The 23095-nt window shown below is 32.5% G+C and overlaps 1 protein-coding gene across 1 annotated transcript in view; it reads left to right on the top strand.

Annotated features, from left to right (window-relative positions):
- The first annotated feature begins 1946 nt into the window (after window positions 1-1946).
- The window catches only part of LOC129807221 (uncharacterized), a 32258-nt gene continuing 11109 nt past the window's right edge, over window positions 1947-23095 (top strand). Inside the window, exons 1-2 of the mRNA XM_055856334.1 lie at window positions 1947-2788; window positions 12382-12557. Coding sequence (XP_055712309.1) covers window positions 12461-12557 — 97 coding nt within the window. The 5' untranslated portion in view covers window positions 1947-2788; window positions 12382-12460. The remainder of the gene's footprint in view (window positions 2789-12381; window positions 12558-23095) is intronic.

Here is a 23095-nt window from a genome sequence, read left to right as displayed (position 1 = left end):
CAAATAGATTGAGGAGTTAAATTACATTATGATATGACATAGACGGAAAATCCTAATTTCAAAACTGCCCCAAATTCAAAGGTACCCCACTTCCTTCTACTCTCTGTTCTCAGTGCATAATATCAAATTAGTAAATAATCCTCTAACGTTTCGGAATCACTCCAGAGTAGCATTACAAAAATAGCATATTCTGCGACAATAATGGTTTTATTGATTTAAAATTGATATAGTGTTCTCGGTCATAGTATTACTGACATCTTCCTAAGGTTTTAACTAATTTTGACTCTTCGTTTAGTTGCTATCCCCAGTTTTGTGTGACAGTTCACAGAAAAAGTGGCAAAAAAAATTTGTACAAAAAATCTTATTTCCAAATTCAAGAAAAATACCGGTGTAAAGTAATCTCACTAAAACAAAATTTATTTTTTACTCAAAGATATGTCGTTCTACTTTGTAAATTTTAATTTATAAAATTGAAAAAAAAAATGTGAATTTTAGGAGCAAAAAGTGTTTGAATTTTTTTTATATTTTCGGATTTTGCGCCTGAACTAAAATAGATAATGAAGACTGGATGGTATTTTTTAATTCATTGAGCCATAATTAGTCTAGAAAGAATTATGTTACTACTTTTTTGTATATTAAAGAAACAGATGAAAGAGGAATAAGACGCCTTTTATAAAAAACCAGGTTCCTTACTGACTAAAGTTATTTATACTGCTCATCTGCTTTTTTTATTCTTTATTTCTTAGAAATAAATAATATCTCAACATCGACAAATAACTTTTCTTGCTATTGCAGCATTAAGATGACCAATTAAATTACTATATATAGCATTGGTTCTACAATTATCTTGTTTTATTCCATGTTATTCTTATGAGATTTAAAAGATAAGGAGACATTTGAAAATAAATTGAAAACAAAATCTTAAGATATAACGCATATAGCACCTGATTTATTATTCTAATTGACATGGAAAGAGTTTTCGTTTTCACAATAGTCTGAACAGACTTTTTCAAAGTATAAATTGTTAGAAAAAAGTGCTTTGGAACATTTCATAAATTTCTGTATCTTCTCAATATTAATCTCTCCTTGTATTATTGTAATCACGAAGAACTACATACATTCCAGCATTGATTATCTTTGGGAAGATGTTTCTCTCTGTTGACCAGAGTCAAGAAACACCATCTGATATTGCAACTTTTTGCCAATTTGGCATTTTCATCAAATGCAACCCAATACTGATGATTGTGCTGAAATGCAAATTGCATAAGTGACCAAAAAGCCACGCAACATCTTGAAGTGCATCTTTTGTGGCAGAGTCATTGCGAATCTGAGAGATATTTTGCAATAATTTTACCAGTTCTGTATTGGCATTAGTCACTGACCGGCCGGGTAACATTGACACATTTCTTGGGTTGATTGTTGCCTTATGTGTGAGAGATTGTAAGAAATGCCGAGAAAAAGGTGAGAGAATGCGAAAAAGAGAGAGAGGTGAAAATGAATGAATTTCTCCCACTACTGGACTCTTCACGAGTTTTTCGCGCCCATTGTGTGAGTTAAATTGAATCATTCATGGTTGATCCATTGCGAAATCCTAGTACAAGGATCTCTTGGTGTGCGCTATTGCTCTCAGATGGCGTGCACGCTGGATGGTTAGATCCTATTTGGGAATTTGAATTGAGATGTATAACAGAAAATTGGTATTGGGTTAAATTTACTCACTGAAGAACCCACCCTCTTGGTTTACGCGTCAGTCTCGGGACCCTTCGTGCCCTGAATAACTTAATGTGAAAATTACTTTTGAATTATTTCTGCTATTCCCATGTGTTGTTGGTTGTGTGAGTTCTCAGTTAAATATTGAAGCTCTTCTCTCTTTGTCTCTCTCATCGCCTTGAAACGTGTTTCAATTCGATCGGGAAACTTTTGCAGTTTTTCAAATTAAAGCCACTGTCAGTACGTTGTGAGCATTCACACTGTTAACATCTGTCTCTTTTTCCCTCTATCTCCGGTTATTCTCACCTTTGAAGGAAAATAAAAGACATTAAATACAGTGTTATGAAATTGATTATATCTTCTGAGGCTGTGAAAATTCTCTCTGAGATTTTTCCTACCAAATAATCTCATCGAGAATTGCAAGATTCAGTAGAGTGCTTATGAAGAAAAAAACGTTAATCTGAAAAAGAAATTTTAAGAGCTGACTGCAAAAATTTCCTCATAATCCAAAGTGAAGTTAGAGAAGAAATTGCAAAGTCTTATGAGAATTAACTCTCCATAAATACTTTTTTTTTGTGCAATCAAATAATTGCTATTTTATTATCCACCTCAATCACAAAATTGTTAAATGTAGTGAGTGGCTTTTATTGTTATTATTTTATACACATTTACAATCCATTTCCACTTTGGTTGTGTGTTAAGTGCAAAAGAGTTCAATTCCATTCATTACAGCGCAAAGTCAGGTGAAATTGTGCGAAGTTTTTCATCTCTAACACAATAATATCTAACAATATATAATAATAAAAAAGAGAGAAGACGCGCAAAATAGCCAACAAAAAAATCTACAATACATAGGCAATATAAAAAAAAAATAATTTGGAATAAAACTAGGCTAAATGGTGCTACCAATATCACTCGGCAACATTCAATAAAATATAAATAACAACGAGTTGAATAAAATAATCGAGTTTGATGAAGTTTTTTCCCCAACTTTTCCAACTCGTTTTCCAGCAGTTGAAAAACTTTTCAAACATCATCGTCTTATCATCAAACAGTTCGTGCTGAAAACTTTAGGAAGGTGAGTAAACTAATTGTCTCAGAAGTAAAATTTCTTTGATTGATGTTGTTGACTGCGTCTCAAATTTATTCCACTGTGCAATGAAAGTTAAAGGCTGCACACAAATTGGGCTTAAGCCACTTGAAACAATATTACTTACAAAAAACTATTTCAAAGAATATAGATTACTGCACTATTTTTCATTCTCCACGAAAAAGTGACTAATAAATTTGTTACTCATTATTTTATGATCCAGAACCGTGGTGACAAATCACCTGGTGTATAGCAGACTTTAACAATATAATTTCGAACAATAACCAAAACAGTCATTAAATATTTGAAACAGAAAAACCCTGTGAGTAAAAACATTAACGATCAACTGAATTTTTCAGCATGACAACATTATTAGGTTTTTTATATATTTAAATATTATACTTAATATAAAGTCGTTATATTTCGTTTTTAGTATAAATTTCATGTAGGGCTAATTTTAGCTACTAATGGTTCGAAATAAAAAATAGTAGGAAGATGTGGAACACCTTCGAATAGTGCAGCTTTGAAATTGGGCTTCTTTCTCCTATTTTACTGCTTGAACTCAAAAAGAGAGCAGTTATATAATCCACTTTTTCCAACGTGTGACACTGCTAGAGGACAAACGGTAAGAGATATCAATTTGCGGTCTTCGACGACCCCCCCCCCCCCATGAGCCAACAGTATCTCGAATAGTATTTTTTATTTTTCGTCCCACCCCCCCTCCTTCCCATCCAAAATCATGTTTTTTGGTTTATTTCGAAAGCGGTTCCTACGATTTCTTTCATTTTCGAATATCGACCACTCAGAATAAAAAACGAATAACTCGCAGTAGGCAGATTTTAGAGGAGAGCGATTTCAAGCTGATATTTACATGCAGAATATATCAGCGCTGCCATTCAATATTATACTATCTCAGAATGACAACATTTCAGGAGAGCCATTTGAAGTTGGCGATTTCCTATGTTGCCTGTGTTATTTTTTTTTTTAGAAAAAATAGAATATCTCGTTACCCGGACGTCGGATGACCACCAAATTTTCCTCAGTTGTAAAAGGCTAAGTCGACTTAGCATAGTATGGAATGGTGCCATCGATATGATTTTTGAGATTTAAAATCTGTAATTTTGAAAATAATTATCTTTCAAGTATAATATTCACAAGAAAGGTAGAGGGTGTAAAAAGAATCCAGAAAGCGAATAAACCGATTTTTGTAAAAAAAATCGAGTTGTTCGACTTATATTCTGAGTGCTCGATATGTTTTAGAGGTGTTCAAGGCGAATATTTTGTACTTGGACACCTATGTTCGAAAACCATTTCGATATCAAATTTTCAAAGATCAAGTTTAACCACTTTGGAGGGCGTAATTTTTCAACCAATTTGCTTAAATTTGGATTTTTTTTAACGATCTTGAAATTTTCAACTCGACTGCATCGGACTTAATCGGTCATGAGTCGGTACAGTACCCGTAATTAATGTATTTTTCTCAACTATTTTTCAAAAATATTTTTTATTTGCTCGAAAGCTTGTGATATGACTAGAGGCCAAACAGTAACAGATATCAACTTTTGGAAATCTGTCAACACAAAAAGTATTTTTTTTTTCTTAATTTTTTACATACAGGAAGTTCCGCTTTCAAAGAAATTCTCGGGACCGAAAAAAGTCCGCGAATTCACTCCAGAAACGCCGTGTGGTATGCAAAATATTTTCGTCATCATTTTTTCAACCCATTTTCACGGTGACGGATCATAAGAAATATATTTCAAATATTCTCTTCAGTTACTTCCGGTGTTCATCAGAGGATTGTCTTCTTCTCAAGCCAAAACACTAAATTTTTCTCCAAAGCTTTCAACCCTCGGTATGGGTCTTCCTCAGTGGGGTTCACCGACGGTTGAAAGCTTTGGAGAAAAAATTAGTTTTTGGCTTGAGAAGAAGACAATCCTCTGATGAACACCGGAAGAAACTGAAGAGAATATACAACTACGTCAGATACAGTATTTGAATATATTTCAAATTTACCGCCTGAAAAATATTTGCATATAGTTAGGGGAAATTCAAAGATTTTTTTATACATAAGCTCCCAATAGTAGGCAATTCATATCAAATTGTTTCAATCCGTTTTCACTCAAGCCGAAAGTCCCTGTACAAGATTTTTTTTAAATCTGTTTTAAGGTTCTGAAGGGGCGTGATCAGCACACTTTCACACAAGGAACATTTTGATAATTTTATATTAGGGGAAAGCGCACTACCTTCGGACGACTCAAGCTTCGCACAATTCAATTTTTCTCTATGTTCCTTATGGATTTCACCATAGCTCTTTTATAAAAAATTGAAGTATTGGACTACCTATTAAAATATAATATTATAATGAGCCAAGTTAATTTATAACACATTGGAAAAGAATTATTTGTGCGAAGCATAAATCGTCCGAAGGTAGCGCGCTTTCCCCTACTAGAAGATAGCTACTGTTAAACCCAATTAATAAATCATTTTCATAGTTTTAGTCACATGAGGACTTTCAAAGCTTACAATATACAAATAAAACACCTCTTACACAATTTTTATTTTTAGGAAATCGATACTATGATTTTTTGCAGTTTATCTAAGTGTTCAAATCGAGTCTTTATGGATTATTACTCAATCTCCATTCTAAAATCTGATGAGTAACCGATTCTAAACTTTAATTAGGAAAAGCCTAGGGCCTAGGCATATGAAAATTACAAATAGACCACGCCTATGATAGAACTTTGTAAATTGATAAATATTTTCGTTCAATAAATTAGCAAATTTATAGTTAAAAAAATATGTCTTTGATCAGAAAAGCTGAAATGATACATAATGGCTCCGGAATGCCTCTTAGATCGATATAATTTCATGAAATCAAAATTTGCGTACCTTTCATTCTTAAAATACTTGCTTAAGTCTATCCTACTCTTTCGGTCCCTAAAAATGGCCTGAACTATGCCTTTTAGATCGATATAATTTCAATCAAAATTCGCGTACCTTTCTATCTCAAAAGACTTGCATAAGTATATGCTACCTTTCCGGTCTCAAAAATGGACTGAACTAAATTCAATTTGGTGTGATGTTTAAAGGAAGAAGAAGAGTCTAAAAGAGTAGAATAGACATATGCAAAGGTTTTAAGAAAGAGAGGTATGTGAATTTTGACTTTATGAAATTTTTCTGGTCTAAAATGTGTGTCGATGCCATAATGGCTGCGGTATACGTTTTAGATCAGGAAAATTCAATCAAGTCAAAATTTACATCCCTTTTTTTTCAAAGCTTTGCATTTGTCTATCCATCCTACTCTTTCACACTCTTCTTCTTCTTTTAAGCATCACACCAAATTAAATTTAGTTCAGTCCAATTTTGAGACTAAAAGAGTGAAATAGACTTATGCAAAACCTTTGAGAAAGAAAGAGTATTTTGTTTTCATGAAATTTTGCCGATTTTAAAGGTGTGCCGGAGGCCGGAGGTACTTCTTAATTTTCCCTTTGCTAATAATAATTTACTACATATCAATTTTAATTTTCTGACCATCTTTACCAAAACACTAACCAGGCCTTATTTAGAAAATTATAATTTTAATGAATATTGTATAAACGAAATATTTACGATGTTTTTAAATTCTGTGTAATTTTGTTGATCAACAGATAAAATTCAGAGAATTGACAAAAAATATAAAAAATATTTTGTATAAAGCAATCTTATCTGAATTGTTTTTTTTTTCAAAACTGTGTTCCATGGAGATTTATCAAGAGAAAATGATCTCTACTTATCCATACTAAATACATAAAGTAAGTGCTAAATTTTACTTTTCTTTGAAATAGTTTTTCCTTTCGACGCTATTGTGCTTTCATTCGTTGTGAAATTAGCCGAAGACAATGTAATGAAGATGGAAGAAAATTTCGCATAAAAATATAAATTTATGATTTGCAATAAGCACTAAAATATGATTAAAAGTATCATATGAAAGTGTACACGGGAAAATATGGCAGTTTTTTTTTGTGCAAATTTTACCCGATGAATCATAGTTTATTGTAAAATTATTTCTTATCACAAATTTCACAATCTTTCGAGCCACCTTCACGATGAAAATCTAATTTACATATTAATTTATTGGGAAGAGCTCATCATTGTGTATGTTCACCATGAAAACAATAATAATTGTGCTTTATGGCGGAGGGTGAAAAAATATGTTAACCAGTGAATGTGGTAAAATGATTGGTGGAAGGGAGACAGCAAATCTCCAAAATGGATTTTAACAAACATTTTAACAAACAATTTTCTGCGTTTCCATAGCAAAATTTATACTTTGCTGGTGGAAGTTTAATATTGAAATTCAATAAATTCCCTAAAAAGGCCTCGCGGAGTTCCTTTCGTTGGAATATCTCTTGAGTGAATCAGCAAAGTTTTTTTTTATTTTGTGCTATATTGTGGCTTTGGAAGGCCTACATTTGGCCATAGAGTTCTCAGAAATACCACTGCTAGACATCCTGAAAGGCATAAAAAAAGTTAACTCACCGTGTTCTTAGAGGGTACAGCAAATGAAATTTCAACAGTAGGGCGTCAGTTTCAGTCGTGAACTCCCAAGAATTCCTCCGTGAGCATTCCAACTGTGGAAAATTCTGAGTTTAATTTAGCAAATTTTGCCAACTTTGGGGAAGAATTCATCATTTATGCACATATTGCTACTCCCATCATCAACACCCACTGTGATACAGTTTTAACCGAGAGTACGTACCCTTGTTCTAATGAATTGCTTAGATGGGAATATCTTGGAGGTTTAAGTGCGTTTGGAAAACAACAGTGAAAATCAATAGAATTCAATCAATTATGCAAAAAAAGTGCTCACCAACTCCTAAACTGTGTCAACCACACACGGGAAATGATAAGGATTTACACATTTTAAACTGTTACAACAGCTTTCCATTTAGGACTAAAAAACCCACAATGCAACTTCCTGAATACTGCAAAAAACACTCAAGAACAATACTTCTGCTCTAAATTCTTTACACATTTTGTCTACAATTTTTTTTTAGTTTTCGTTTTTTTTCGAGGAAGTGAAAATAGCAACAAATTGAGACCGTGACTTTCTCACCTTCAAAAATCATTTCTTCCCCGTTCTTTTTCATTTTAATTATGGTCCAAGAAGTATAGGAAAAAAAAACAAGTCATATAAAAAGAAACAGAATGTTCGTGCCTAAAAGAAATACTTTGCTGGAGTATGCTATGGTCATGAAATATCCAACAAATTCATTTTCATTGACCTAATGCTTCACATTTTGTGTAAAAAAATTGTTATACATTATGTACATTACGGGTCAGCTGATATGCTAAACCATTCAAAAGATAGGGATACTAGTTTTAAAAAGACGTAATTTTTTTTAAAACCTTAAAGTACTAGCCAAATTGGTATTGAATTGCAGCATAGGGAGAAGTGGGGCACCTTTGAACTGGGGCACTTTTAAAATTGGGCATTTTTCTCCTTCTTTTAAACAAAACTGACTTTACTGTGATAAGTTAGATGCAGAAACTAATTGTAAATATTTTTTTCTACTCTTCAAGTCTTAGGTATAATAGGGGAAGGCTTTCATGTTTCGCACACTTCTAACACTTCATAAATTTTCCCATATTGCTTTAATGAATCTGACCTAGGTCAATATATTTTAAAAGTTATTAGTATTAAGCTACAAATTTCCTGAAAAAGGTCAAATTCATTAAAGGAACAAGGGAGACTGGGGCAAAAAGTCACAAATCGAAGATTTCAAAATTCATTATCTTCCACGATAAAAAAAGCTAGCGGCTTAAATTTTTTTTCTGTAGATAGCCTCTAATAGACCTTCTTCAATTTCGTAACTTTCTTAGAATTCGAACAAGGAATTTAGAAAAAAATATTGAAATTTTTAGCCCTGTTTTTGAAATATTTTTCTTACAGCAGATATCAATTTTCACCTATTTATTTTCCAAAATTGATGTACTTGTGAGTATTTACTAAATATTCCTTTTCTATATTTCCTTTTGCTAAAGATTCTTTTCTCCATAAATCATTTAATAAAAATGACCATTTGGGGTAAAAGTAATAAAAGAGTATGGGGCAAAAAGTAACAAAAAACGAAGCAATTCCTGATGTTTCACAGCGAAAAGGAACGTCCTTCCCATGTGTCGCCGTTTGTGTACACAGTGACGGTGATGAAAATCCAAAAAAAAATTAAATAATACGCACAGCCCAATGTATACTCGGGACGTCGGAACGCTCTGGAGCAGGGGCATGATATTTCCTATGTTTCCAGTGCGCCGAAAACACTTTTGGGTTCATTAGCTGTTTTCTGGCAGTATAGAATGAATTAGAAAAAAATATAAATGCAAAATAAAAGCCAACTTAATATTGAATAGGCAACCGAAACCCCCAAATTAACAACCTACGTAGTTTTGGAGATATCTCGTGAAATGTGTACGAAAACAAGAAAAAAATTACACTAAAATCTGTCGCATTTTTCAGAGCTAATGTTACCCCCCTGCTCTGGAGGATAAAAATTCTGTCGAGTTTTACTGAATCTGAGATATTGAGTATGAAAAGAACACATAACACTTTTCATTATTTTTTGTTTTGTTTCATTTCTGCACTTAAGTGTCATTTACTCGGCAAACCTTCGACTTATTTCGTTAAATTCATTTCGCCTAACTCGCCGACTTCGCTTTTTTAGGATGGTTCAATAGAATTTTCTTGCCAAAAATAGCTTATAGAAAATAACTTGGAAAGCGCGTTTCTCGTTAATATAGAGAAAACACTGTTTTACAAAGGTGTAGAGGAATAAATTTTCTATATTTTGGAATATCTTTACAAGTTTTTTTTCTACTAATTAGGGTCTTGTGGCATCAAAAAATTATCATTTCGCAAGAACATAAGTGAATAACTTCCTGAGGTATCTTTACCAGGAAGACTTTTAGGTCACGCCTACTTTAAGTATTATACCCAAGTAATTTTGATAATTTGTTAAATTACCGTGCTTGACATAATTTTGGGAGTGAAAGATCATAACCATGATGAATCAATTTACTAATGCTATTTATTTCGCGTAAAGATACTGTAAGATTTTAGTGATATGCTTGCCCCACAAATAATTGTTTTAGGGGCTAAGCACAAAATGACCGGTCCCATAAATAATAATACAACACTTACCTTCCATTAAGACCTATACTGAATAATTAATTGCTCGAAATTTTATAAATTTTCAAGTAAATTCAAGATCATAATTTTTAAAAGGAAGGGGGAGGCAAATGAAAAATTTTATGCTTCCACGCATAACGAAAGCCACTCCCACTTATATTATTTACACCCACCCAAAGTCTTTTATTTTTCTTCCTGTCTTGTAAGATTGTTGGAAACAGTAAACAGTTTCTGCATTTTTGGTTTTGTGTATGATTTATTTTTTGCAAATTTCAAAATTATATTCTTCCATCTTTAAATGAGAATGAAACATAAATTTGTACTAAAAATACCCTTCGGAATCTTATCACCCTTGAAGAACGATTGCGTTACCTATGGCCAAAATAAGAAGTTAAATTGAAATTTAATTCCTTTTTTTCTGAATAGTTTACTTACAGAAGATATCCATTACTTCTTCAAAAATGCGTAATTATATTTCAGGATTATTTCACATTTACTATTAAAACTAGAGAAGGAAATTGGTAAAACATGCTTAGTTTTAGTTTCAAAAAAGGTATACCTTCAAGAAAATATCGAAAAATACCCGAAAAATCGATTTATATAATATATAAATAAAGATAATTGTAATTAAGATATTTATGATAACTTCGATAAATTTAGATATTTGTAACATGTTGTTAAAACCGTTAAATCATTTGAATACAAATGGAAACAAATCGTTTGAAATTGAGAAAATCTTTATAAAAATCCCAAAGCTACAGAAGCTTCGAAGCTTTCTTTTCTGAACCAACGAAGAGACTTCTCTTATTAATAGTAGCTTTTCCAAAACGATTAAAGAACATTTCAGATGTGTGGTGTATTTTTTTTAATAATTGTAATAATAATTGTGGCACAACATTCCATGAAGGAACTAGGCCTTCCCGCTAGGGGATTTCTAGACACGCGTTATTATATTTTTTATACCGGGATGGGGTTGTCAGTCCTATGCCCCGTGGAATCAAGCTCAATGGATGTAATTCGAACACCTTTAACGCCAGAAAAAATCCTGTTAACCTAAGGGGGGTTCGAACCCGGGACACTTGCATCCTAGAGCAAGTAGCGAGTACTCCACAAGTTGATCCATTAAGTGCTCATAGCGGATAGGGGTAGACTGTAGTCCGCATGAATTTCAGCGTATATTTTTTAGTTTATATTTTTGTTGATAGTTTATTTGGGAAAGAAAGTTCACAAATTTCAACTCTAGTTAGGGGCGTGGCTTAAAATTATTCCCGACTAAAACATTTGGGAAGGCAAACAACTTCGAATTTTTTTAAAGTAAGTGAATAAAAGATTAGGATTTTTCGTACGTATCCCATTGGTGACCATCATAATAAATGGAAACTTACCGATTTTGGATTTTCTGGTCAATTGACATTCGAATTGCTGCCGGAAAATAATTTTTAGTTTGGGGGACGTGGGGCTACTTTGGATAGACAATATAATTTTATGAATCTAAATAAAATAATTGTAAGGACCAGTTTCATTTAAAAATAAGCGAAAAAGTAATATAACAATCTAGCCCCACCGCTTAAAGTAGCCCCACCTCCTCCTACCTTATCCTTTAATACCGTAAAAATACGCAAAATTCGTGCAAGTAGTTACGCAGAAAGCATCGTATCGATTTTTGTAATACTTTCCTTCAATCTCTTTCTTTATTTGAATTTTGGGTGATAAATTTTATTTCTTGTCCATTGTACTGTTACACTATGCAAATATATAATATATTTTTTTCAAAACTTTATATAAAGAATTTAAATGCAATGACCATTATAACGCATGTGTGATTGCGTTTTGTAATTATCTATTATTTTGTAAGGAGTTAATCTTAAAATATGAACACTCTGCCTCCAGTGTTTCTAGTAAATTGTTCTAATGAGTTAAGTCCATACACTGACGAGAAATCCGAAAAAGTTAAAATAACATTCCGGAAATGTTAATTTTACCCTGCAGTATTGATCCGAAATCGGTGTAAATATTACCCTTTTTAGGTGTATTGAGGGTTAAAGTTAATCTTTTTCATGTTAACTTTACCCTTAAAAAGGTGTAAAATTAACATTAAAAAATGTTGATATATTTTTGCACCTAAAAAGTATTAAAGTTATGAGGAAAAAAAGTTAATCGCACCCTCTTTTTTTCTCAGTGTACAAAGTCAACGTCTTTGGCCTTAAGAAGAAAGTCTTTTAGAATAATGCGAAGGAGAAGCCAATATATCTCTCCTGAGATTGTGCTAAACACTCTCGTAAATGCTCATATTAAATGGACTAATTTAGTGGAAATTGCGTGAATTCTTTCTCTCTTAGTATCTTAAATACGGTTCATTAGAGGCATATTAATTAATAGCCTACCATTAAGTTTAATTTATCCTCCTTGTCAACAGGTGCACTAAGGAGGCAATTGAGGGACATTTGAGAACACAAAATCACTTTGGACAGCACTTGGACACGAAGGTGGAGAGAATGAGATGCAATTCCGGATTCCTCAGGTGGCCGCCACTTTTAGTCATCATTGGATCATGCCTCTACCTGCTCTTGACATTCAACACAGTAAATTCCAGTGAGTTTTTTCTCAGCTCGCAACACAGCATTTTTCCCTCCTCAACGAGTTTCATAACATTTCAACTTCAATTTCTCCCTCTTTCTCTCACTATTCTTTTATGTAATTTATCAGATTGTAAGTTCTCCACGAAATTTTCCCTCGCAATTACTTCTAGCCAGAAAGAAAAACAACTCTCGTCCTCGAATAACTTCAAAAATCTGCATGATCTTTCTTATTTTTGAGATTTTCAAGAAGAAAAATTTTCAACCAAATCTTGGTGAAGAATTTTTAGAGGATAATTCCAATTCAAATGCTTAAAATATCTCCAGAAAAAGCATGCTAAATCTAAGTTTTTGTGATAATATTAAAAAGTTCATGAAGCGAAATTTTTAATTCAATTACAGCTGGAATTCGATATGACAAATTAATTTTCTAGGGTATGTGAGTATTTGGAAAAAAGAACACTTCAATACTATAATTTGCAAACCAGAATAAACTACACAATATTAAGTGTATTAAATTTCAAATAAGTTCCAAAATTTAGTGTGAAAATCTTTATTTATTTTATTTATTGTCGTATAATGCATCGTAGAAAAACTTTAGGTACAATTTTAATTCAAAATTCTTCTTCCTTCTATCAGGGAGATATAAATGTTTAAACTAATGTATGGGTCAGACAGAGAAAAAATCACTTCAATTTTTAGTTAAAACTTTAATCATCTAATTTAAATCAAGTTTTTCGAGCAGTTTCTTCTTCGAATTCAGTGACAAAGATTTTAGCTGAGATTTAAATTTTAAAGTATCAATGTTATTTACAATTTATAGTTAAGTCTCTATAAACCTAACTATAAACAAACGGTAATGTGGAAAAGTCAACCCTCTTTAGGTTTTCCTTAATTTCAAAGCTAATTGCTTGAGACAATTCCTTGATAATTTCCTTTAAATAAAATTTACAAATTAGCATCTTTTGCTATTCATTAGCTGAGATTCTTCACAACCTCAGCTTTTGCGGTCCTAGGTGAAATCCGACCTCGTCAGATCGGGGCCAAATTTTGGATTTACATGTTCATAGATCACAATTGTCATATGCGCCTAAAATCGATTTTCGTGGCCGTCCAGTCCGTCCCGTTCGTAAAACCACTTCTGGAGAGAGAACGGAGAGAGATATGGACAAGCGGTTTTCGAAAAGCGACTAGGAGTAAGTGATGCCAGAAGCACCCCCCAATCCGTTTCACTACTTTGGAATACTCCCAAATTATGTTTTCTCAATAACTGAGCCCCTATGGGATCAATCGTTCTCAAATTTTAGTATGTTAAAAATGGACCAAAAACATTCTCTTAAAAAAATTGTAGCTCCCTCGAACTCCTTGACCTAAGCTATAAGGGATTAAAAATTAAAATTTTCAAATGGTCATATCTCCATTTCTAATAGCCAGAAATTGAAAAATTTTGAAATTAAAAAAAAAGAAAATGAAAAATTAGAAACCTCTCATGAAATACTATAACAATTCGTTCAACTTTCATCTTTCCAATTATTTGTTCAATTAGTTTCTTTCTGATTAATCGAAAAATCGATTTTCAAAAATTCGATATCGAACATTTCGAAAACTAGACGATGCTTTTTATTCAAATTTTAGTATGTTGTAGTGGGTCCCGGTCAAAATCCCGAAAGCCAAAATCCCGAATTCTTAAAAGTGTCATAGCTACTCCCACGATTGCACCTGCGCTTGCTAGAGGCGAAGCGAAATCTTCTGTGTCTTGGAGAATTATTCTAAACATTTACCCTATATAATTTCATCTCTTTCAGGATTTTGAAATTCGGGATTTTGACTTTCGGGATTTTGGCTTTCGGGATTTTGGCTACGACCGGTTGTAGCTAAGGTCGAGATTAGTCTCTTTCCAATGGTAGGTCGAACTCCTCCCTCGATGTTCTCAAAAATGTTTCGACTGGACTTTATTGTTCGTGTTTCTGATGCCCATGTTACATATAAGATTAATTATTAAGATTAATACTTTCTGAACTGCGAGAATGACAAAAAAATTAATCATAGTAGGCACGCATGGGAAATTGCTGGAATTGCCTGTAATACGATTCAGAAAACAATTAATACGAACAGTAATACGGGCTTCAGACCTAAGACTTATTTCCTCATTGCTTAATTCCTCATTAAGCATGATTTTTTAGGAAATTGTTGTTAAGGATTGAATATTAAGGGCAAATGATTCATTCGATTTTGAAAAATCAATAAAATTGTTTGTTATTTAGATTTTTGAGACCTTCGGGAACTGGGCTAAACCTCCAGTCTGAAGCCGGCATAACTTGGTCAACTGAGGACACTTTACCTTATATATAGATTTTCTCCACCTAAAGTTTGATTTTTATTCAATATCTTATTGCTCCAAGGAAAAAAAAATAGAAATATTAAAGAATATTTAAAAAATCTGAAATACTTTGCTTTATTATAAGTTCTTTTGGGGGCGTGGCCTATTTTTTAAGTTTTTAGGCATGCTTAGTTTTCAGAGGCTGCAGTTTTGGCGTATTATCTAAAAACATATTGGTAATTAGAAAATTTCAAATTTACTTAACCATAGCTTCATTATGAAGGCGTGTCCTAAAAGTTACTTTCAGGAGGAGATTATTCAGAAAATACAAAGATATTTTACTTTTTAAAAAATGGAATTGAAACATAGAAATTACACATCAATACTTAAATATCCTTCGAAGATTACGGCGATAATTTCACAAATATCGTAATTATTTTTTTTTACAAGGGTTAGTCAGAATAATGCTTTTAGACTTATTTTTACGACACCGTCTCTATGTCAGCTTTATGGCTGTTTTTGTATTATTAGAATCATAATAATGAACCTATTATGCAGGTTTATGAGCTTGTCATTCTTAAATTTTCTCTTTCATTCACCAACATGTAAATTTAATTAAATCCGTAACAGATACCTGCACATAATAACAAATCAATAAATTCAGAAATGAACGAGTAATATTTCAGTCTCGTAAAAAAAATTCTAAAGCATCAGTAATTAGTGGTAATGATGCATTGTACAAGTTCTCAACAATAGTCTAGAAGTCATTCTTCAAAGATTAACTACAGTACAAAACACCGAGACATTCAATAAAGTGTTATTTCTGTGGTTTCTTTTTAAGAGATGTTTAGCAACAGGAAGAAAAAATGTGTAATTGATGATTTTATTGCTGGATTAATCAATTGGTATTTTCCGATCGTCGTGACAGATTGACAAGTGATTTTTCTTTTCATCTCATAGTTCCGATGCATCTTCACGAGTTTCCACAATGTGAGTTCAATCAATTTGATTGATCTAATAATTCAGCCATTAAATAACAATAAATTGCATTCCGGGAGAGGTTAGTGCGCAGAAAATGTTTCAAAAACGTTTTTATGTTTCCCTCAATATGAGTTTTCTTCGGCAAAATATTTTTTTTCGAAATAAAAATTGAAAAAATAATAGGGGAAAGTAATCTCCCTTCGAACGTTTATGCCTTCGAATAATGTGAATTTTCTTTTATTTTTCCTAAGAGACTTGCATACAATTATCACGTAATTATCAATAATTGATGATAACCTACCTAATATTTAATAGAAATGTGTAAGTTTCTTAGGATAAATGAAAAAAAATTCACATTATTCGAAGGCATAAAATTCGAAGGGAGAGTACTTTCCCCTAATTAGAATATATTACTAATGAAAATTTCATATTATTTTATAGAATTCTCTACACAGAAAAAAATATTTCGTAAAATTGTTCGTAAATGTTTGTGAATTCCTACTGGGGACTTACAAAATGCTCGTAAATCACATAACCTACAAAATCATTTGTAGAGTTTGTAGTTTTTTCACAAACATTGTACGTAACATGAGCATATAGGGTAAGGGCTAATAATTTTGGGCAGGGTGCTTATAAGCATCTATGAATATTTAATAATATCACTCAAAAAAGCGAGGAAAAATTCTTAGTACTACATCACAGCTAAATAAGGCCGAAGTAAACACGAAGTTCTGTCATATTTCTTGTAAGCAATTGCTCACACTGAAATTTCAACAAAGTAATTTTAACTCAAATCATATTCAAAATTTAACGAATTTTGTGTTGAAATTTTCCAAAAAGAACAAATATTTAGAAAGAATTCATTATTCATCGAATATTGGAATAAAAATCCATAATTTATATCAATTTTTATAGTGTCCAATTTTACCCTCAAATTGTCCAAATTTAAAAACTGTCAAAAATTATGAGCTCTTACACTAACGAGTACTTTTCTTGTTTTTTTCTGTCATTATTCTGTCAAAATTCTGTCATTATTCGTAAATTTTTGCCAAAAATCATAAATTATCCTTGGGTCGACTTATGGGGGGGTCCTCCGAAAATTGGAAGTTCGATCTCTTACCGTGATGCCTCTAGATGGGTAACGAGTTTAGGGACAGAAAAAAGAATATTTTAAAAAGTTTGGTAATTTACGGGTACTTCACCGATTAAGGACTGTTCCAATCGAGTTGGAAATTTCAAGACCTTTCCTAAAAACCAAATTTAACCAAAAATTTGTTTAAAAATAGGCCCCTCAAAGTAGTAAAACTTTTTCCCAGTAGGAATTACAAACAATTTCACGAAACATTTTTTTCTGTGTAGAGTAGAGTCTAGTAATTTAAATATATTTTTAAATAAATATCCTGCATCTGAATGGGTCCTTATAAAACCAATAAGATAAAAGCTGCTGATAAATTTATAAGCAATTCAAATGAGTGCCTCTTGGACAGCATAAATAATCCACAATTAGATTAATTGAGAAATATTTCTCCGGAAATTATCACGACACTCCTCCACAAGGCAAAGAGAATAAAAAAAAAGTCAATGTGAATAAATAAACAATTGCATTTGTTAGAAATTAACACCAGCGCATTATGGACACTTTTAGAATTCCTTTCAAATTGAAAACACCTCCAGTTCTCGACATGAAACATCTCAGATAAATTGAGATAATTTTCCAAAGTGGCAAGATCACAATAACTTCCCACTTTGTGCTCCCGCACTTAGTTATTGATTACTCTATTTTGTGTTTTTTTTTTACAACGTGTTTTCTCGTGGGAAATTTAACACGAGACACGCAAAACCGTATCGAAAAGTGGCAAAAGAGCACAAAATGAAAAATATGGAGAAAAGGTAGAGCAAAGGGCCATGATTTATCAAATAAAATTTCTATAACATCCAATTACGGAATGAGCTTCTTTTTCTGCCCCATCAACAATTTAAAAGCAACTGTCACGAACATTTCACGATGAAAAGAATATGTTTTGTTGGAAGAAATACGCCACAATATCACAACAAATCCCAATAGCGTCTTCTGTTGAAAACACAATAAGACGAAAGCTCCATTTCCAATAAAAAACATAAACAGATTTATATTCAATTTGTGGAATTTTATCTTATTATTAAAAGCAAAAAGTAACGAAAAAAGAACCAGACGGTTAAATTGTTGAATTTCTGTGAGTTTTTTTCTGCTAAATTATGAAAACAAAATTGCTGCATTAGTTCAATGAGTTGAATGATTGATCCAAAATGTTGTTTCTCTTTCGATAAATGTTCAGTAAACAAAAGTTCACAGGAGATGCGCAAATTGAGACATAAATTCACGTGTTTTGCTCTTGAATACATTAACAAGTCGTTTGGCAACTTAATACCACCAATAAAATTCACTGGTGGAATTTCAGGAATTTTAAGATGGAATTTATGAACCACTTCCGAATTTATCTAAAAATTGCTAATTTAACAAAACAGTTAATAAATCGGTCTCATTGGAATTAAAGGAGGAATAATAGTGCTATATTTTTGTTAATTTTGCGAAGATTATGCAAAAAGAATTTCGCATTCCTCAGATTAAAATATTTTAGTGTGACTGTTAAAAAAATTATTTAAATTTCCTCACATTAAACCGACTTTGATAGCGATTTACATTAAAAAAAAAGCTGAGAAATTTGTAATAAAATTAACCACAAGACTAATATAAATGACATAAAATATTTAACAAAAAATGCTAAGCAAAAAAGGCTGCAAAGTGTAGTAGCGGAATGCTCAAAATTCTGACTTATAGATAAGAGGTCTGAAAAAATGTTTAAAGATCAAGATCATATGGATAGTGTTTATTAATTTAACTTGGTGTGATTCCTTCATAATCACACCTATTTGTTGATGTAGAGAGAAGGCTTTCAAGCTTCGTACACACTCTGGCTTCAAACACTTCATATTTTCCCATATTCCTTCAATGAATCCTATTCCTTTAATAAGTGGCAATCTCAGAGTAATACTACTGAAAGGACGTTCGAATAAAAAGCCTGTGCCAGTTTTCATGTAAAATAATTTTCCTCAAATCGAATAAAATTAGTGTAACCGACACTGATTTCTCGAACGATGCACGCACTTTTAAAACGAATTTAACCACTTAACGTTTTTTAATTGGTAATTCGGTATCAAATAGCTGTCCAATTGCGCGGGGTCCATAAAAAAGTCGGAGAAGATATACTCATTATTTAGTGGAAGAATATTTTTTAGCGGTTCTCGGTGGTTGGACATCTCAAAAGAAAGTTCAAGATGTGCTCACTAAGTGAAACCCTCAGATATGAGCTTTTAACCATTTAAGGACGATTGGAACAACGGTGTCCCATAAAGAAAATAATTTTCCCTGACTTACCTAAAGTTATTTTTTTCTTGTGTTTGTATGTAATTGCAAAGTAGAAGGTTGAAGGAATCTACAATATTTTTCGCAAGTGTCTAGCTATTTGATATATAGTAAATATTTAACCTCAAAACTTGCGAATTTTTAAATTCTCAAATTCATAATTGGTTTTATTTATTTTTTATACTTCCAATCTAGTCCCCGGCGAGTGGCCTTCAAAGTTGAAGCCAATTTCTTACTTTCACATATAAATGCGTATGGGAATTTTTCTGCACTCGTGATCGTTATGCAAAATATTTAAAAAGTGAGAAGTTTTTCCGTATTATAAGATACCTTTCCGTATGGAGGGATAAATATACTAAATTTTTGTTTAAATAAATTTTTTCCTTGGAGCACTTTGAGCTGAGTCCGAGATCAATTTAGGAATTGGCTTCAAATAGCTCCATATAAAAAGGCCAACTTGCCAGGCGCTTGCTTCCAATTTTTTTAAGCAAAACCCTTTTGGCAATAAAAACTACAATACTCATAAGTGACATTTTTCGTTAAAGTGAAAAATATTATTCATTAGTATTATCAGAAAAATTACTTAAATTTTTGGGCTACTTTTGTCCCTATCTTTCATAGAAGCATAAAATACACCGAATCAGACTCTGTTGGACTTTCCAAGGTTAGATGTAAAACTTATCATTGATTATGTTTCTCAGTTTAAATTTTATTGTTGATTTTTAGTCCGCAAAAAGTGCCTCGTCGTTAAAGGGTTAACCTTGCTTTTAACTGATCATGGAAATTTATTTTTTCACTCCCTAGCACTGTACTTTATCACTACTCCAGTTCTTGGCCAATAAGGTCATCCTGGCCTTATGAACTGTTAACCAAATTTTATTTACATCCTGGTGAACAAATAAAAAACATATGCACTGAGGAAACTCTATTACATCTCAATTTTAGGGTACGTTTCATTTTCTTCTTAAAAAATGTTCTAATACGACATCTCCGTAGTATTACTCTGATGTGACAATATACTATTTTATTAGCTAAGTCTTAAGTGACGCATTGAATGAAAAAAATAAAAATTATATGGAAATAATAGGTTACAGTGTATTTTGAAGTGCGAAGCCTGAAGGCCTTCCCCGTTTATCGGATTTACCGGTTTATCGGACACGATTTAAAAAATTTCAAAAAATAGCACGAAACCATACATTTTTTAGGAAAAAAAATAACAGTCAATTTTTAACTGATTCATTATCATTACCAATTCAAATAAGATTAGTTTTACTACTTATACTTACTTAGGTGACTGAAACGTCCCTTTAAGGGATCGGGCCTCTCTCACTAAAATCTACTTCAGTCCTGGGACACTCTCCGTCAGCTCGCTCCAGAAACGTAGCATAGGTCGCTATCAAGAAATCCCTCCTGTCGGAGGCTCCTTGCGAGTTTTCGTAACAATCTTGTTCTTACGGGGAGGGATTGTTAGGTACTCGCACAACCCGCCCTAGAAGGACCAGATCCCTTGTACGTTAGGGCCCAAATAGACTCAGGCTGATCCTCCAGAATATTTAGCATACAAAATCTGGCAGTGAAGGATTCGGTAAAGCGTAAAGGAATTTGATGCAAAGGAGTTCCAATTGATAATCGTAAGCCCACAGTGTATGACAGTTCGGGACAAATCTTTACTGCTGAGTTTCACAGGCTGAGTATTCTCGAGGATCAGCCTCATTCTATTTAGGCCTTTAGCCTCAGGTTCGTGACTTCCCACTGGGGTTGCTTACCCAATCTTCTATCACTCACCAGAGTGTACTGAAACCTGCCAGGCATCTAGCCCATTTGAAGGAGAACATAGAAATTTAGGAGAAGAGGCTATTTAAGCCCTATTTAGACCCTCTGATCCAGAGTCACCCAGCGAGCACAGTTAACTGAAAAAAGGTACATATTCAGCATATTTTTGCTGAATCCATCAGCAAAAATGTACTCACCGGTTAGCAGTCGCCTAACAAAAAGTGCTAGCCAAATATATGGAAATGGACATTGCCTGAAGAATTTTAGTTTACGGTTAGCAGAATTCAGCTGAAAACACAAATATTTTTAACTGAATGGAAATCGGTTAGCATTTAGTGCTCGCTGGGTAGTCTTATCCAAATTTCAAACACGGTGTTTCTAATGAAGATAAACGTTCCCATTTTGAATTCTAGCCAATAAAAGAACATAACAGCACTAAAAATATTTCATTACATGCAAATAATGCTTTTAATAACTTATATTTTTACTTGATACATTTGCAGATTTAACACTAAACCTACCGACCGTTTTTGGTCGCTTTTTCTAACCCGCTCAATCAAATGACAGATCGTGATAGGTACGTTACTGAACAAATTTTTCTTGGAAATTAGAAAAAAAATTAAAATTTAAACACTGAAGAATAGGAATAATAGGTATATTAACTACATGCATTTTATATGCATTTTAAGAAATTCATAAAATTTGATAATGACAATGTACCGTTTAAATATGTGTTGAATTTAAAACGTTTTTAAACCGGTCTATATGACTAGTCTTTGTAGGTTTAGTGTTAATATTTATTGTATTTTTAATCCTGAATTATATTATTTGAAAAAGTAATCCTTAAAAAGTAAAGTAAACCCTTAGTTTTGATAGTTTTTACAGTAGTACATTAAGTTTTCTACCCTGCAATCTAATATAGGTAACAATGTAGGGAACCGACGTTGATATTAAATCAATGGACAAATCCGGTGATCGTCGGATGGGAGGAGGTTCAACCCAGAATAAAAATTTCTTTTCTTCTTCCTGGGAAGAAAGGAATTTTTATTCTGGGCTGAACCTCCTCCCATCCGACGATCACCGGATTTGTTCATTGATTTAATATAGGTAAAATATTTCTTTCAAGTTAGATCATCGTTTCGAGAGTTGATGGAATTTCTGAAAATAATTTCACTGAGTTAAAACGAATTTTTGGTATAAATTTCTAATTTCGAATTCATTTTAAATCGCACCAGTTAAGTGCTACTTTTATTAAAAATGTTTTAAATAACATCCACCTAAAGTCATTTCATTTAGGTTACGTTTTTTTCAAGAACCGTTTCTGATTTAAGTCAATATTTTTAAAGTTATAAATCGTTATAGAGATTATTTTGATGAATCTTTCATGAAATCCAATAAGATAGGGTAAGTGTGCCAAATTCCGGCCAGCTTGCAATTTCGGCCACCTTTTTTGTTCCTTGAATTTTTAGTTTTTACATACTCTAGAGATTATACAATGCAAAAGAATAACAAAAATGTAGCTTCGGTAAACGAGATGACGTAAAAAAGGCATTGGAAGAATTTCTGAAGGGCAAGGGACTATGAGAATGAAGGTGGCCGAAATAGGGCACCAAAGCTATGCCTACATTTTTATTCATTTTAAAATGTATTAAGAATGATTTTAGAGTAAATAAAGCCGATAAACTGTCTACAAGGTTCTAAGCAACACTCCTTAAGCAAAAGGAATAAAAAAAAATCAATTTCTATTAAAGATATTACATTTCAAGCTTGAGACTTTGGCGCTTGCATGCAACTATGCCGAAATTTGGCACACTTACCCTAAAGCACTTTAGAGAAGCACTGAGTTCTAATACGTTCAATTACTCTTTTGGGATTTCTTACTCCCTTTTAATTAAAATAGATAATTAAACTCTGTGCTCTAATAATGCTTAGTTTATTTTCTATTTCTGCTACTCGAACTCCGCAGAGAGAGCAGTAATATATGTACATAATCTATCGATTTTTTATGCCGTCCAACTCTCAAAAATTTTCATAGTCCACCTCCGAAAACCACTTTTCTCAATAAATCTTTGCGTTT

Source organism: Phlebotomus papatasi, chromosome 3 (genome assembly GCF_024763615.1).
Source record: "Phlebotomus papatasi isolate M1 chromosome 3, Ppap_2.1, whole genome shotgun sequence".
Taxonomy (NCBI): Eukaryota; Metazoa; Arthropoda; class Insecta; order Diptera; family Psychodidae; genus Phlebotomus; species Phlebotomus papatasi.
This window is presented reverse-complemented; position numbering and strand designations above follow the sequence as displayed.